Here is a 14,911-nt window from a genome sequence, read left to right as displayed (position 1 = left end):
CCAATACCACACTGTCTTCATCATTGTAGCTTTCTCATAAATGTTGAAATCAAAGTTGAAGTCCTTTTAGTTTTTCAAATTTCTCTCAGCAATATTTGTAGTGTAATGGTAGTGGGCATATTTTGTTTAATCCATCCTTAAATATTTCATGTTTTCTGATGCTATTGTAAATGATATTGATTTAAAAAAAGAAACCTTTAATTTCTACTTGTTTGTTGTTGATGTATCTTTTTGTTCTTTTTTCTGTTTTCTGGGAGATTTTTCAAGTTTATCTTCTAACTTATGTTAATTTTTTTATAATTGCAATAAAAATTTTTTAGTGTGGTCAAATATGCATGGCATAAAATTTACCATTTTAACCACTTTTAAATACACAGTTCAGTGGCATTAAGTACATTCATATTGTTGTACAACCATCATGACCATCTATCTCCAGAAATTTTGCATCATTCCATCCTGAAGCTGTCTACTCATTAAACACTAACTCCCCATTGCTTGCCCCTCCCTCTAGCCCCTGAGACCCACTGTTCTACTCCCTGCCTCTATGTATTTGACTATGCTAGGTCCTTATTCACAAATGACTTACCTTTCTTTTACCACCTGACAGGATAAATTTCCACCTAGGACAATAAATAATACTAAGATAAGATGGAAATGTAGATCACAGTGAGTCTGTAGCAATAAAAGGAAAGAGAGTTTCAAAAAAGACACAGGCAAGGCAATATATTATGGCATTTCCAGTGATGAATGTATTTCTGAGTTCTCTGGAAAGCAGAAAACAAGTTGAGTATGAGCAATGTAGATCTGTTGATTAAAAAAAAAAAATCCCATACCTCATAAATACAAGTAGTATACAAAAGAACCATTTATTGTCTAGTTAATTTTTTAATTTAATGGAGCTTGCTTAATCTCTTATTGCTTTTCTTTCAACCATTTCCTTCTCTTCAGCACCTTCATTAGAGGGTGGTCAGTTACACGTAGAGGTTAAAGACCACCAGGCAATTCTACTACTTGTTTTTGGCTAAGAGGCTGGCGCTACCAGCTTAATGAGGGTTTAAGGATTATCTGTGGTTTAAATTATTGGTATTGTCCCTACTGCTATAGATTACTTAGTGCTAAATGTAATTATATTGAGTACTTACTGGAATACTACTTGGAGTTTTGAGTTTAATATTTAAAGAGGATGGAGAAGATAAAATGAAACTGAACAACTAGACCTATGAAGAAAAGCAAAAGGGAGGTTTTTTGTTTTGCCCAGGAAAAGTAAAGATTATGTGGAAATAGCATTGTTCTAGTACATCCAGAGATATTTCGTGTTGGTGTTTCCCATGGCTCCTTTCTAGGCCCTGTTCTCTGAGAATAGCAAACAATATGCATCAACCTGCTCCACTGCCCCCACCCCACACTTTCCCCCCAAGACTTTACCCATGAAACTTAACTAACACTTAGGTACCTGCTGTCCAGACTACAACGTCATCCTAAGTCTCAGCCCTGGCTTTGCAGCTGCTTCCTGATTGTTTCTACTCAATATTCCAAAGGCAACTCAAGGTCAGTGTATCTAAAAATTAAGGTCATTATATTCTCCCCAGCATTACTCACCAGTTCTGTGCTTCCTCTCCTGATTTCTTTGCTTTCACCATGGTAGCACCAATATACCTTGCCACCTAAGCATAAAGCTTATTTCAGCTCTTCTTCTTTTCCATCAGCCCCTCCATCCTATTAGTCACCAAATTCTATGAATTCAGCTTCTTCAGTGTTTTTCAATTTTATCTTCTCCTATTTCCTGAACTATTGGTTCAGGCTTTCATCAATTTTTTGCCCAAACTCTAAGCAGTAATTATGTTTCACTTAAACTATAGTAGCTATAATCAAGTTACTGGGCAAAGATTACCTGTAATATTATATAATTGCATCCTAAATGTTATTTCCTTATTCTAGCATCCATACTCATCTATGTTTATAACACTATCACTACTATTTTTGTAAATTAGCAATCAGGTCATCTCACCATTTTACTTAAAGCCTTTTTTTTTTTTTAAGTTTATTTATTTATTTTGAGAGTAAGAGAGACAGAGAGAGACAGAGAGCATGGGGAAGGGGCAGAGAGAGAGAGGAAGAGAGAGAAAATCCCAAGCAGGCTCTGCACTGTTAGAGCAGAGCCCAGTGAGGGGCTTGATCCCAGGAACTGTGAGATCATGACCTGAACCTAGATGAAGAGTTGGATGCTTAATCCAATCAGCCACCCAGGTGTTCCCATTTTGCTTAAAGACTTTTAGTAACTCTTTACGTAGAGAATAATAGCTTCACTCTTTAGCATGGCATTTGAGACCCTTCATAGTCTGTATTTGATTTCTTTATTTGGTTTTATCTTCAGTCATTTTCTACCTCTCTAACCATACCTGATGTCTCTCTATGCCTTGAATCTATATTGGAGTTTAACTCCTCTTCCTCTATAGGTGCTATTTTTCCTTCATTAGATGCCTTCCCTTCTTTCTTTACCTTAAAAGAGTAGCACCTTTTATGAAGCCTTCCCAAACTCTGCTGGAATATGTCTGTTTCACTCTTTCTCTAATATATACATATATATAGCATGAATTATATTGTATTAATTATGTAAGTATATAATATACATATTATATACTTAGAGTATGAATTATATTAATATATGTATATTCTATATATTCACATACATATATACACATATATATGAATATGTTTACACATATATGTGTATACATACCTATATATTTTTCTGTAAACTAGATTATATGTTCCTTGATGGTAAGAAGTGTGTTTTATTTACCCTTTATCACCAGAACCTAGAAGCTCAATAGATTTTAGTTGAGTAAATGAGTCATGTTTATTGTAAAGATAGTGAATACCTGGTTTCTATTTCCACTGAAAATAAAACAGCAGAAATTATACTTCAGTTTTTAGGTATTAGGAAGAATAGGTGAGATGCTGGAATGAGTTATTTATAACTCAGATCATTTTGTGAACTCTTTTCTGTAGTTCTTTTTTCTCATGAGGATAGATTTTTATTTGTCTAAGATGGTTTAAGAATTTCTCGGCTTGGATTTGTGCTGCTAGATCAAAATTAATTTTCTTCTGAATCAAAAATAGTTTTTATATTAGATCACAATAAATTTCACCAGAGAAATGGTGCATATTGAATTTAGCCTAATAGAATGCAGTATTAATGTGGAGGACCAAAGAAGGTTAAAGGAGAAAGACTAGGTTCAATTTTAATTATGACTTTCATTTGGCTTTTATGTGATTTCTTCTTGGAACTTAAAAACTTGATTTTAGGTCCAACAGTAATTTTCTTTCTTTCTTTCTTTTTTAATGTTTATTTATTTTTGAGAGAAAGAGTGAGAAAGACAGAGCATGAATGGGGGAGGGGCAGAGAGGGAGGGAGACACAGAATCCGAAGCAGGCTCCAGGTTCTGAGCTGTCAGCACAGAGCTCCACACAGGCCTCTAACCCACGAACTGCGAGATTCTGACCTCAGTTGAAATTGGACGCTTAACCAACTGAGCCACCCAGGTGTCCCAATAATTTTCAACGCTTAACTATCATGGCTGAAGATGTTGATCTTATAATACTTCTATTTCTATTCTCATTATAGAATGAACTTAGTATAAGTCAAGATGTTAACCAGAAACATGAACTGCATTTCATGAAAAATGGTAGGGACAATGACACAGCAAGTTTTTAGTTTTCCCCTTAGGACTGCCAACATGATGTTTCAGGTTTTGTTTTGTTTTGTTTTGTTTTGTTTTGTTTTTTAAAGACAAAGGTTGAATGTAATTCAGTGGTGATCTTGAATATTGGCAAGTCATTTCCAGTAGACAAAAAAGTTGTGCACAGCTCTTGATATAAGTTTGTCAGGAATTAACCTCTCATCTTTCTCCTGTGGTTGCTGAACCCACTCTACATATGTAGACAAGAATATAGCTATCCTATGCCTTTTAACTCTTTCATGGGGCATACATGATAGAAGGACAAATAACCTGTTCTGTGTACATGGATTAGGTATCAATTGAGCTTTCTGCAATAAGGTATAATATAATAGAAACAGGACGGGATATTTCCTTAAGCGGTGAGTCTCCCTGAAAATGTCCAGGCACATTTGTGCTGAGTTGTTCAGTGCTGTATTCCATGTGCATGATGAAGAGTAAATACCCAATAAATATTTCATATACGAATGAGTAAAGCACAAAACAGATGATGTTTAAACTAGCTTTTGTTCTGTAATGAACCATCCCAAAAGGTAGTAGTTTAAAACAATGATTTATTACGTTTTATGATTCTGTGGGTTGGCTGCAGAATCTGAAATGGTCTCACATTTCTGGGACCTCAGCTCCCAGAGAGTCAGCTAGGTCTCTTTCCCCATGTGTATCTCATCTTTAGCCTCAGTGTTCCAAGACAGTGAGAATAGAAGCTGCAGTGCCTTTGCTAGTTAGGCTTGGAACTCACTTCCAGAGCATTCTATTGGTCAAGAAAGTCACAAGGCCAGCTCAGAAGGGGTGGGGAAACTGACTTTACCTCTGAATGGGAGTTGTTGCAAAGAGTTTGTGGCTGTTTTTAACCTAGCACCGATGGTCAACTTGAAAAAACCTTCTGTAGGGAATTCTTGTAATGGTAAGGAAATTGGTCAAACTGATCTCCCAGATTCCTTCCAACTCTGAGATTCTATAATTCCATCAGGATGAATGGATTTCTTGTAGTGTTCTAACAGAACAGTTACTAACTTGTGGTATCTGAAAACTTTAATCTTCTACTTCTGGTAAGATAATTTCAAAAGTAATTCATTGAATAATTCTTTTTCTAACTATTATTATGATCAAGAATTTACATTCTTCCTTTAAGCATTTCAAATGCCCATCAGAATTTTCTTGTTAGCGAGAGTGATATTTATATGTAGTTATCCTAATGTGTAACTAACTCTACTTTTGATTCTGGTATGTCAGCAACAGTCTCCTTTCCTTATCCTTTGTTGATCATTCTACGAACACTGGGTAAACTCTTTACTCTTAATTCATCCATCAAATACTTACATTTTAGAAGTCCCTGAGCTCAATAAGATTGTTATTTTTCTTCTTCAGAGGAGGAGAGTGCTTATATTATTGCCTCAATATTTACCATTTATTATAAAAGTTGTGAATCTACCACTTTTCCATAATTATCCTTTTACGACACTTTTAATAAATTAAAGATATTCCCTTGAGACTATTTTAGTAATAGCAGGCACACATATATATGAATGTGGAGATATCATATAAGCAAGCAACTTACAAATAATATATGAAAACTGTAAAATTTTTCTATTAAGGAGTTTCAGAACAATTATAGTGGGGAAAACAGCACAGTGAAGACTGAACTACTGATAGCTAAGTTGCTACATAACAGAAAAAGTTCATACCATAAAATTTTGCTAGTATATTTTTGTATGTGTATGCGGTTGAAGATCATATACATTTCTGATAATTTTTGACGAATACTTGAAACATGACTTTTAATAATCATTGTAGGTATCTGTTTTGTTTAAAATTTTTAGTTTGGCATTAAACTTTCCACCCCCAAATTCTACACTAATGTTTCTCTCTTCCTACTCTTCAAAAATGACACAAAATAAAAAACAAATAAACTCAAAGTACCTCAGCCATTTTGTAGAAATAAAACCAGTTGGTCTTTGTGGAATGGATATGCCAGGTCCTGAATGTCGTGGTGCTAACCGGATCAGGTAATGTTCCCAGGAAATCTCGTTCTACCCTTCCCTTCTTAAAGAATTAACACATTTTGTTTCTTAGAGCAATTTTAGATTTACAGAAAAATTGAACAGAAAGTACAGGGAGTACCATGCCCACTCTCCAACCATCCCCTATTACTAACATCTTGGTATGGTACAAGTGATGAACCAGTATTGATATATTATTAACTAACCTCCATTACATTAGGGTTCACTCTTTGTGATGGACAGTCAATGGGTTTTGCCAAAAGTATAATGTCATGTGTCCACCATTACAGTATCATACAGAATAATTCTGTTGCCCTAAAAATCTCCTGTGTTCCACCTATTCATTTCTCCTTCCTTCTTCCCTAACCACTGCCTTTCCTTTTTAATACCTAAATTAAGCCTGGAGTAATATTAATTAGTTTGAGCTAAGAATTTACTTAAATAACCCTAATGATTCCCCATGGCAATCAAAATTTCTTAATTATTTAGACTAGCACTGCCCAAAAGAAATATGTAATCATACATATATTTAAAATATTTTAGAAGCTACATTTAAAAAGTAAGAAAAAAAAGTGAAAACAATTTAATATACTTCTTCCAACACATCAACAGCATGAATTACAAAATGTAACCATATAGAAATTGAGATGTTTTAATTTTTTTTATACTGATACTCAAAATCTGTGCATTTTAAACTTACAGCACATCTCATTTCATGTAGTCATACTTCAAGTGCTCATTAGCCACAAGTGGCCAGTGACTAAGATATTGGACAGGGCAGGCCTAGACTGTGAGCAATCTGCAAGCAGGTCATCCTGTCTCCAGGGCCTCCACAGTAGGAATGCAGTGAATATTTCTGTAAGATATACCAGAACCATAAAAGGGACTCTAACCCCTTTGCATGCTGATACTTGTATGTTCTGTGACCACTTTCCTTTAAACTTCCTCTCCCATTTTGGAAAAAGTAGAATGGGGATCATGCTCATTCCAGCATATCAAACAAACCAATACTGGGCTTCCTGACTCCCAGAAGGCCTGAATCATCTGAAATGTTGACTCATGAGCCTAAGGTGACTGAAATGTAATGTGAATCAAATTTGCCTTCCAAGGCATCGTTTTGTTTCCACTTTCTCTCTCTCTCTCTTTGGGTGACTCATCTTTCTACCATGTGAGTCCAGCAGCAGGCAGATCCCAAAACCGTCCTGGAAGGAGATGAGACGAGTTTGAAATGATTTTAGTCCTCCAGACTGTCCAAGCCCAGCTCTGTTTTGCCTACTTCATCCAGGGCCTGCAGTTTGAATAGAGAACAACCTTAAAGCGGTCAAAAAAATTTCTTTTCTTTTAAGGAGGTTGCAGGTAGTAGTGATGAGTTGGTCTGGTAATTTAAGTTTGAAAAAATGTAATCTTTTTATTTCAAAATCTTTTAATTCTTACTGTATACATAAATCTTTAGGGCCTACTTCATAGTACATTTCTCAACCCTGGGTTTTTCCTTTCCTGGGAGGAAAGTTACCACCCCCAGTCCCCCAGGATAACGCCCTTCCGGGGGTGCGGAGCCAAGAACCTCTCGGACCCTTCAGGGCAGACCGCCAGCCCTACCGCACGCTTATGGAGCCCTAGGGCCGCAGGCAGACCTCTAGCTCCAAGACAAGTAGAGACCCCGGCCCAACCCGCAAGTACCCAAGGTGAAGGGTGGGTCTCCCAGCTCCAAGCCCCACCCATCGAAACCACCCCAGCCGGTAGGAGAGAGGAAGTGCAAAAAGCCCCACCCACTTTTCTCTCTTTCTCTTTCCATTGGGCCAGCTGGTTGCCCGTCGTCTCTATCCCGTAGCCGATTGGCTCTCTCCCTCCCGCGCCAGACCCTGCCTCTCCCCGCCAGGGAGGGTAAGTCACGCCAAACTGGGCGGAGAATCTGCTGGCCTGTCTCCTTCGCTCGTCTGGGCGGTGGCGGCAACTGGGGACTGGGCGGGTGGCGCATCACGGGCGCGGAGGCAGGAGGAGCAGTCTCATTGTTCCGGGAGCTGTCGCCACTGCAGGTCCCTGGGCTTGTTCGGCCCTGCCCCTCTCAGTCCTCCCCAACCCCCACAACCGCCCGCGGCTCTGAAGAGAAGCGTCCCGTGGAGCCAGCAGCTGCAGCATCATCTCCGACCCGCAAGCCATGGAAGACATGGACCAGTCGCCTCTGGTCTCCTCGTCGTCGGACAGCCCACCCCGGCCTCAGCCCCCGTTCAAGTACCAGTTCGTGAGGGACCCCGAGGACGAGGAGGAAGACGAGGAGGAAGACGAGGAGGACGAGGACGAGGACTTAGAAGAGCTGGAGGTACTGGAGAGGAAGCCCGCCGCTGGGCTGTCGGCAGCCCCAGTGCCCACCGCCCCCGCCGCTGGCGCGCCCCTGCTGGACTTCGGCAGTGACTTCGTGCCTCCGGCGCCCCGGGGGCCACTGCCGGCCGCGCCCCCCGCAGCCCCGGAGCGGCCGCCGTCTTGGGACCCGAGCCCTGTGTCGCCCTCGGTGCCCGCGCCATCCCTGCCCTCCGCTGCCGCAGCCTCGCCCTCCAAGCTCCCCGAGGACGATGAGCCTCCGGCCCGGCCTCCTCCTCCTCCCCCGGCCAGCGTGAGCCCCCAGGCCGAGCCCGTGTGGACCCCACCCGCCCCGGCCCCCGCCGCGCCCCCCTCCACCCCGGCCGCGCCCAAGCGCAGGGGCTCCTCAGGCTCAGTGGGTGAGTGCCGTGCCCTTACTCCTCGCGCAGTCCCTCGCGCCCTCTGTCTTTTGTGTGCACCCCCAGATGCCTCGGGCGGAGCCCTCCTCTCCGGCCCCGAGGGGCTTTGTCCGTGGACCTTGGGGCGAAGGCGCCCCCGCTGGTGGGAGCCGCCAGGAGCAGGGTGGGGCGGCCGAGGAAACCCGGGCTTGTTCTTTATTGTCTGTCTCGGTATCGGGGAACACGTGCACCCCTTCGGCTCCCGGCTTCTTCCCTATAGTCCCTATCCCTCTGCGTCCCGGAAGTTAGGCATCCACCCCTAATAGGAGCTGGGTTTGTATCGAGGAACTAGGGTTGAGCGTTGGGCTGGCTAAGTTCCCGGGTGAGGATGGAAAGGCCTTGGCGCCCTTAATCTTTTGTCTCCCAGGCTGGGTCATTCCTAGGGAAAAGGCGCTGTTTCGCTGCTAGTCTGTTTGCCAGCGTTGAGCCCTGGGCCCCCTCCTCACCTCCCTGGCTTGGGTGGCCCCCTAGCACCTCATCCCCCTCCCTCTCGATTCTTGGCGCTGGTGGGGAGCTGGCCCAGTGGAAAACATCCACACTGACCCAACTGCAGTGACGGGAGAGCGCCTCCAGTGGTGTGGCGCGTGGAGAATTGGGAGGGCCAGAGTTCTGGCAAAGTCCTGGCACCGCCCAGTTTATCCGGGTTGTGATGTGGCGACTCCCTAGCTAAACCGAGCCTGGGAAGTGGGATCTGGGCATTTGTGGCCCGAGGGGAGCAGTTCTGCCAGGGTCTTAGCTGCAGAATGAGACGGATTGCTGTTGCTGTGGTTTAGGCTCTTGATGCATTATAATGAATCGTAGAGGAAAAAGGCAAAATGGTTGACGTTCTTAAAGAAGAGGAAACCTGTGGATTTTTTGCCGCGAATAGGCCAATTGAATTTGTGGCAGATTTGTCAGGAGCCTTTAATACAATGTTTTGAGACAGATGTTTTCTTGTAGTGGTTAGAAATACTATTTCTTAGAAGTTCTATGTTTTAGGTCGACAGAGACAAATCTGCATAGTTTATAAATAGTTTCCAAATATTTTCATTCACTTTAGTACCTGATTGTATTTTTTTTTTAAAGGAACATTGTTTTATTACCCTTTTCATTTTGGGAAATTTTTTATTTTGGAAGAGAAAAAAAATCAAGTTTGTTAGAGATGTTAAATATTATTAGACAAGTTACTAGTTTATTAACATGTAGCTTGTTACTTTGGGGACAAAGTGTCCCACCAGCAGTAGGATCTTTCTTAATGCATAAAAGGGCAAGAATCAGGTAGTTTAACTGCCTGCTGAGAAATCTTCATAGCTTTATTGGATTTTAGAAATAGTTCGTTTTCTAGAAGAAGAAAATCAATCTGAGATCACAGAAAATACATATACTTTTCAGTTCGTTTCTCCACAGCAGTAAAATAAGCCATTTGTGATGTTTCTGAATAACATTTTGATGACACACCCCAAAGCATTAATCAAAACAATAATCATTACACTGAAGATATTAGAAGATGAGGAGTAACACGATTTTTTTCTTTTCCTGAGTCAAAAACACATTTAAGAGAACTAAAGTGAGGTAGAATAATATAAAGTAGTAAATTTGCAAATGGGCAGTTTAAGGATTAACAAAAGCATACCAATTTGTCATCTTGTATTCCAATATGGAAACAGGAGAAGGGTTCTGATCTTTGAACAATCGGGATTCAGGAGGTGACAGCATTCTCGGAATTTTGACTTTTGGAATACTAAGTTTGGAAGACAAAGGAGAAAGAATATTGCCTACTCAGGGACTCTTACCTTTATATGGTTCCCTAATTCTGTATTTATGATACCTATTTAGAAACTTTAGTTGCCTTAGTGAACCGCTGAACATCACGATTATAGTCATGGATAGTTAAACCATTTTAGTGAGTCTTAGGTTCTTAACAGTTTATTCATTCATTCAACTGAGACAGGTTCTGTTCTGGGCTATGAGGGTATAGCAATAAACAAGACACATATGCTCCCTATGCAGGGAGTATAGATAATAAGCACATAAATAAGAAACTCAGAATAGTGGTAAGTGTTACAAGGAAAATAAATTGGATGATGGCATGGAAAATTACTGAGGTGTGGTGGGGGGTGGGGGGAGTGCCTTTTAAGTAGTGTGGCACTGAGAAAGGCCTTTCTGAGGAGGTGAGATTTTAAGCTGCAGATAAAAATTTCCAAGCAACCCTCAAGGAGGCAAAAGCCTTGAGGCAGGAATTAGCTTTGGGTGTTTGAAAGTCTAGTAAGACTAATGAAAAAAGCTGGAGAGAGAGTGGTGTAACGTGAGGGTGGGGAGGTGGGCTACACTTAGCTCATTTGGGGTCTCTAATAGGCCATTGTAAAAAGTTTTTTTTTTTTTAAATTATTTTAGAAATATACTCTTTAATAATTATATTGTGATTTGAAACAAAAATACAGTTTGAAGATTTAGAGGAACCAAGAGGACTGATGTGAGTAAAGACAAGGTGAGAGATGTGCAGAGCATGGTTCAAAACAGACCAGCCCTATGGGAAGAGGGTTATATTTACTGAGTTAGGCAGACTCCTGACACTTGTGCATTTAACATTGTTTACATTATTTTTGAATAATTTTGAATTTTGTTGTTTATTGTTCTTGGAACATCCCCATTGTACAGTAATGAAATGAGATGGAAGCCTCTCACTTGACCATTTTCCATGGAGAAACATTTGGCTTCAAGTTGAAAAGGTGCTTGGTTAATGGGCTTTGAAGGTACTCCAGGGAAATGCTGCATAAAAATTGCATTGAGAGAAATGTAAACATCATTAACAATGACATTGCACTGGCCTTTGGGCATGTTCTAAACCAGTGTTAATTAAGATTGAAAACTCGCGGTAGATCTGGATTCTGAGGGGTATTGAATAACTGAATTAAGGTATTAGGGTTTTATTATCCTGTTTTTATCCATGCTCTGCCATCCACAGTTGCTCTTGGCTTTGGTAATTTATATTATGAAACAAAAAATGTTTTTGTTATTGTTTCCAAAATGTAAAAGTTCTTTCATTATTTTTCTCTTTTGTCCTGAATTACTGCTTTACGCATTGTGAGGCCATTGGAGATTATTGAACTGAGGCATGCCATTGTTAAAGCAGTGTTAGAAAAATGAATTAACGACAGTACTCAAGTTAGGTTGGAAAGAAAAACAGAACTATTTAGAATGCTTTTGCAGGTGTTTTGAAAGAGGTGAGTAGAGCCTGAACTAGTTTACTACTACCTTCAGTCAGTGAAAATGGAATAGAAGGGAAGAATATAAGAAACTCTAAGAAGTAGGATTTTTTTGGCTGCAAATCTCAATTTTTATAGTTAGGTTAAAAAAAGGTTTTATGAAAGAAGAATTGATAGAGCTTGGAGGCAGGGGATGTAAATACAAAGAAAGTGTTGGGCTTACTAAATCAATTTCAGAGACTGTCCAAATTTGTTAATTGCAATGGACATTTGTATAGAATTGAATATTGCTCGTAAGTATAGTTTATGGCTTGGGACTAAAAATTACTAGTCTTTTATGAAGTCATTTATTATATGATCATGTGTATTGGCATAGGAGCACATAGTAGAAATGCTAAAAGATTTTGAGTGATGTATAGTTTAAATCTTAAGTACTAGTTCTTAATACAAAGGCTAATTGAACAGTGATATGCATTTCTAGGAAGCAGGTGCCTCTAAAGAAGGAACTCTCATGCCCTATCCATTCCCCATCTTACTTTGAAATTGCAATCAAGGTAAAGAACTGATGAATTTGCAGATTCGGAATAGTTACTCTTGTTAAGCCGTTTCTAATTTTGGACTAGGAATAAAAGTTGGTAACGGTGGTATGCTCCTTATGGATAAGTTAAGTTACGTTTTAGGTTGGCTCATAGGAAGCTCCACGTCAAATGTCAAATGGTGTTTAGTACCTGGCAGACTCCCTCAAACCATTTTAAAATGAAATGATGAATAAATATATTTTGTGCCTTTGATAAATAACCTCAGTATGAGTAGTAGTATTTAAAAACATGATATTTTAGCACTATATCCCTCTAAACTTAGAAGATTTGCTATCTTATATGAAATATTTCTAAAAAGGAGCAAGTATATTATCTATTGTCTAATAATTGGCTCTGTTTTATATGTAGTTATTTCATAATCTCCCTAAAAGCAGTTTATTTGAAACACTGCTGATACAAGGCCCCAAATTAAATGGCACATTTTAAAGGTACTTTGCTAGCCCAGGAAAAGGTACCAAGTGGATGATATTTCTTGATCCTTTACTGAAACTTCTGATTAAGTAGAAGTCAGTGTTGTAGACACATCACTCTTATACTATATTCTTTGATACTTTTTGTTCCTTTTCTAAATATAGACCCTAGAAGGTCCCTCTGGGTGTGGCAGCACCAGTAATGAGAACTGTAAGGGCAGACCATAATTCATCAGTGTTTATATGGGTAAATGTGACTTTTGTGGTTAGCTAGTATAGGACATAGGCATGCAAAATGGTGGGACGCAGCTTTACTGATGCTGAGGTCTTCTCACACTGATGGCTTCATCATTCTTTTAAACTCTAAAGGAGGAGTTAATAATTTTACATTTAAGTGGTTGGTTTTTTGTTTTTTGGAATGGTGATTATTATTATTTTTTTGGAAGTAGATCGAAAGTTTATTTATTTATTTTGAGAGAGAGAAGAGTGCACCCTTGTGCATGTGAGCCGAGGAGAGGCAGAGCGAGAGGGAGAGAGAATCCCAAGAAGGCTCTGTGCTGTCAGTGCAGAGTCCTGTGTGGGGCTCAGTCTTACCAACTGTGAGATGATGACCTGAGCTGAATCAAGAGTCCAAGGCCTAACTGAGTCACCCAGACACCTCTAAATGGTGATTATTTTTAAGTATTCTAATAACATTCTATATATGTATCATACTGTATATGGTAATAGTATGTTTACTTATTTCTATTCTTTGCCAGACTATATGCTCCTTGAGGAAAGGGGCTATATAACTTTTTTTAAAATATTTTTTTTTAATGTTTGTTTAGTTTTGAGAGAGAGATTGAGAGAGAGTGAGCACGGGAGGGGCATAGGGAAAAGGAGACAGGATTCCAAGCAGGCTCTGTGCTGACTGCAGAGAGCCAGATACGGGGCTTGAACTCCGGAACTGTGAGATCATGACTTCAGCCAAAGTCGGATACTTAACTGACTGAGCCACCCAGGTGCCCCTGAACATTTTTCTCTTGAGAAAAAAGACTATGTGACATATCTTTACTGTTGATCACAGTGCATTAGATGTGGTGTTGGCACTCAGAGATTTGTTGAATGGATCTGATATTATGGATGTAAACTGATATTATGGATGTATAGTCCTAGAAGTACAATACATTCTCAATAAAAATCATATGAATGAAAGCATTTATTTACATATACAAGGTATATGGATGTTCCATATTTTATTCAATCAGTCTCTTATGGATAGTTAATTAGGTTGTTTCTCAACTTTGTTACAGATAATGTTGCTATGCACTTACTTATATATATTTCTTTGGGAATACATGCTGTTATATATATATTGTGGGATAAATTCATGCAAGTAGAATTACTGGTTCAAAGGGTATGTGCATTTAAAATGTTGATAAGTAATGCTGAATTGTATTGCAAAGTTACTGCAACCTCTATTCCACCAATAATGTGTTTAAAGTACCTTTTTCCTTATGCCTTTATAAACACAGTGTATTGGTAATCTAGTGAATGGTTTAGCAAATTTTCTTTTTTTTAATTTACATTTCAGAGTATTTTTTGGCATAGGTGCCAGTAACTTTTTTTCTGATCACAGCTTTTGCTTATTCTTTTGGGTTTTTGTTCTTACAGATGTAGGAACACTTGATGTATTGTAAGGAAATTAGCATTTTGTTGTGTCCTGAAAACTTTTTTTCATGATTTGTTGTTTGTATTTTGACCTTCAGTATATTTTTTGCAGAAATTTTAAGTAATCACATTTAAGTATTGTTTTCTGTTATGCCTTTGAATCATACGAGTCATTGAGTTTAATGTAATTCTTAGAAAGGCCTTCTCTAAGATTGTAAAAATTTCTCCCATGTTTTTTCTTAGTACTTACATGATTTTTATGATTTCATTTTAATATTTGATCCTTTCATTATCTGTAGCTTATTTTGTTGTAGAAAGTGAAGTAGTGATATAATTTTATTTTTCAATATATCTCATTTGTCCCAACACCATTTGTTGAATCATCCATCTTTACTATTTAGATATGCCACTTTTGTCATATACTTGTATTATCGGTGAAATATGTCCTCTTTTCCATTTCTTTGTCTTTTCATGTATAGGTATCAGACTGTTTTAATTGCTATAACTTTCCAATGAAATGATAGCTGATAGGGCTTTTCCAGAATGACTTTTTCTGGTCATCTGCTTTTTA

At 39.1% G+C, this 14,911-nt stretch overlaps 1 protein-coding gene across 2 annotated transcripts in view; it reads left to right on the top strand.

The window, feature by feature from the left end:
• Positions 1-7,621: 7,621 nt before the first annotated feature.
• Positions 7,622-14,911, top strand: part of RTN4 (reticulon 4) — a 72,357-nt gene continuing 65,067 nt past the window's right edge. For both annotated transcript variants that reach the window (XM_049650253.1, XM_049650252.1), the window contains exon 1: positions 7,622-8,457. In XM_049650253.1, coding sequence (XP_049506210.1) covers positions 7,899-8,457 — 559 coding nt within the window. In that variant the 5' untranslated portion in view covers positions 7,622-7,898. The remainder of the gene's footprint in view (positions 8,458-14,911) is intronic.

The sequence above is a fragment of the Panthera uncia genome, assembly GCF_023721935.1.
Source record: "Panthera uncia isolate 11264 chromosome A3 unlocalized genomic scaffold, Puncia_PCG_1.0 HiC_scaffold_11, whole genome shotgun sequence".
NCBI classification, from domain to species: Eukaryota; Metazoa; Chordata; class Mammalia; order Carnivora; family Felidae; genus Panthera; species Panthera uncia.
The sequence above is the reverse complement of the archived record's forward strand: the minus strand, read 5'-3'. Positions and strand labels throughout refer to the sequence as shown.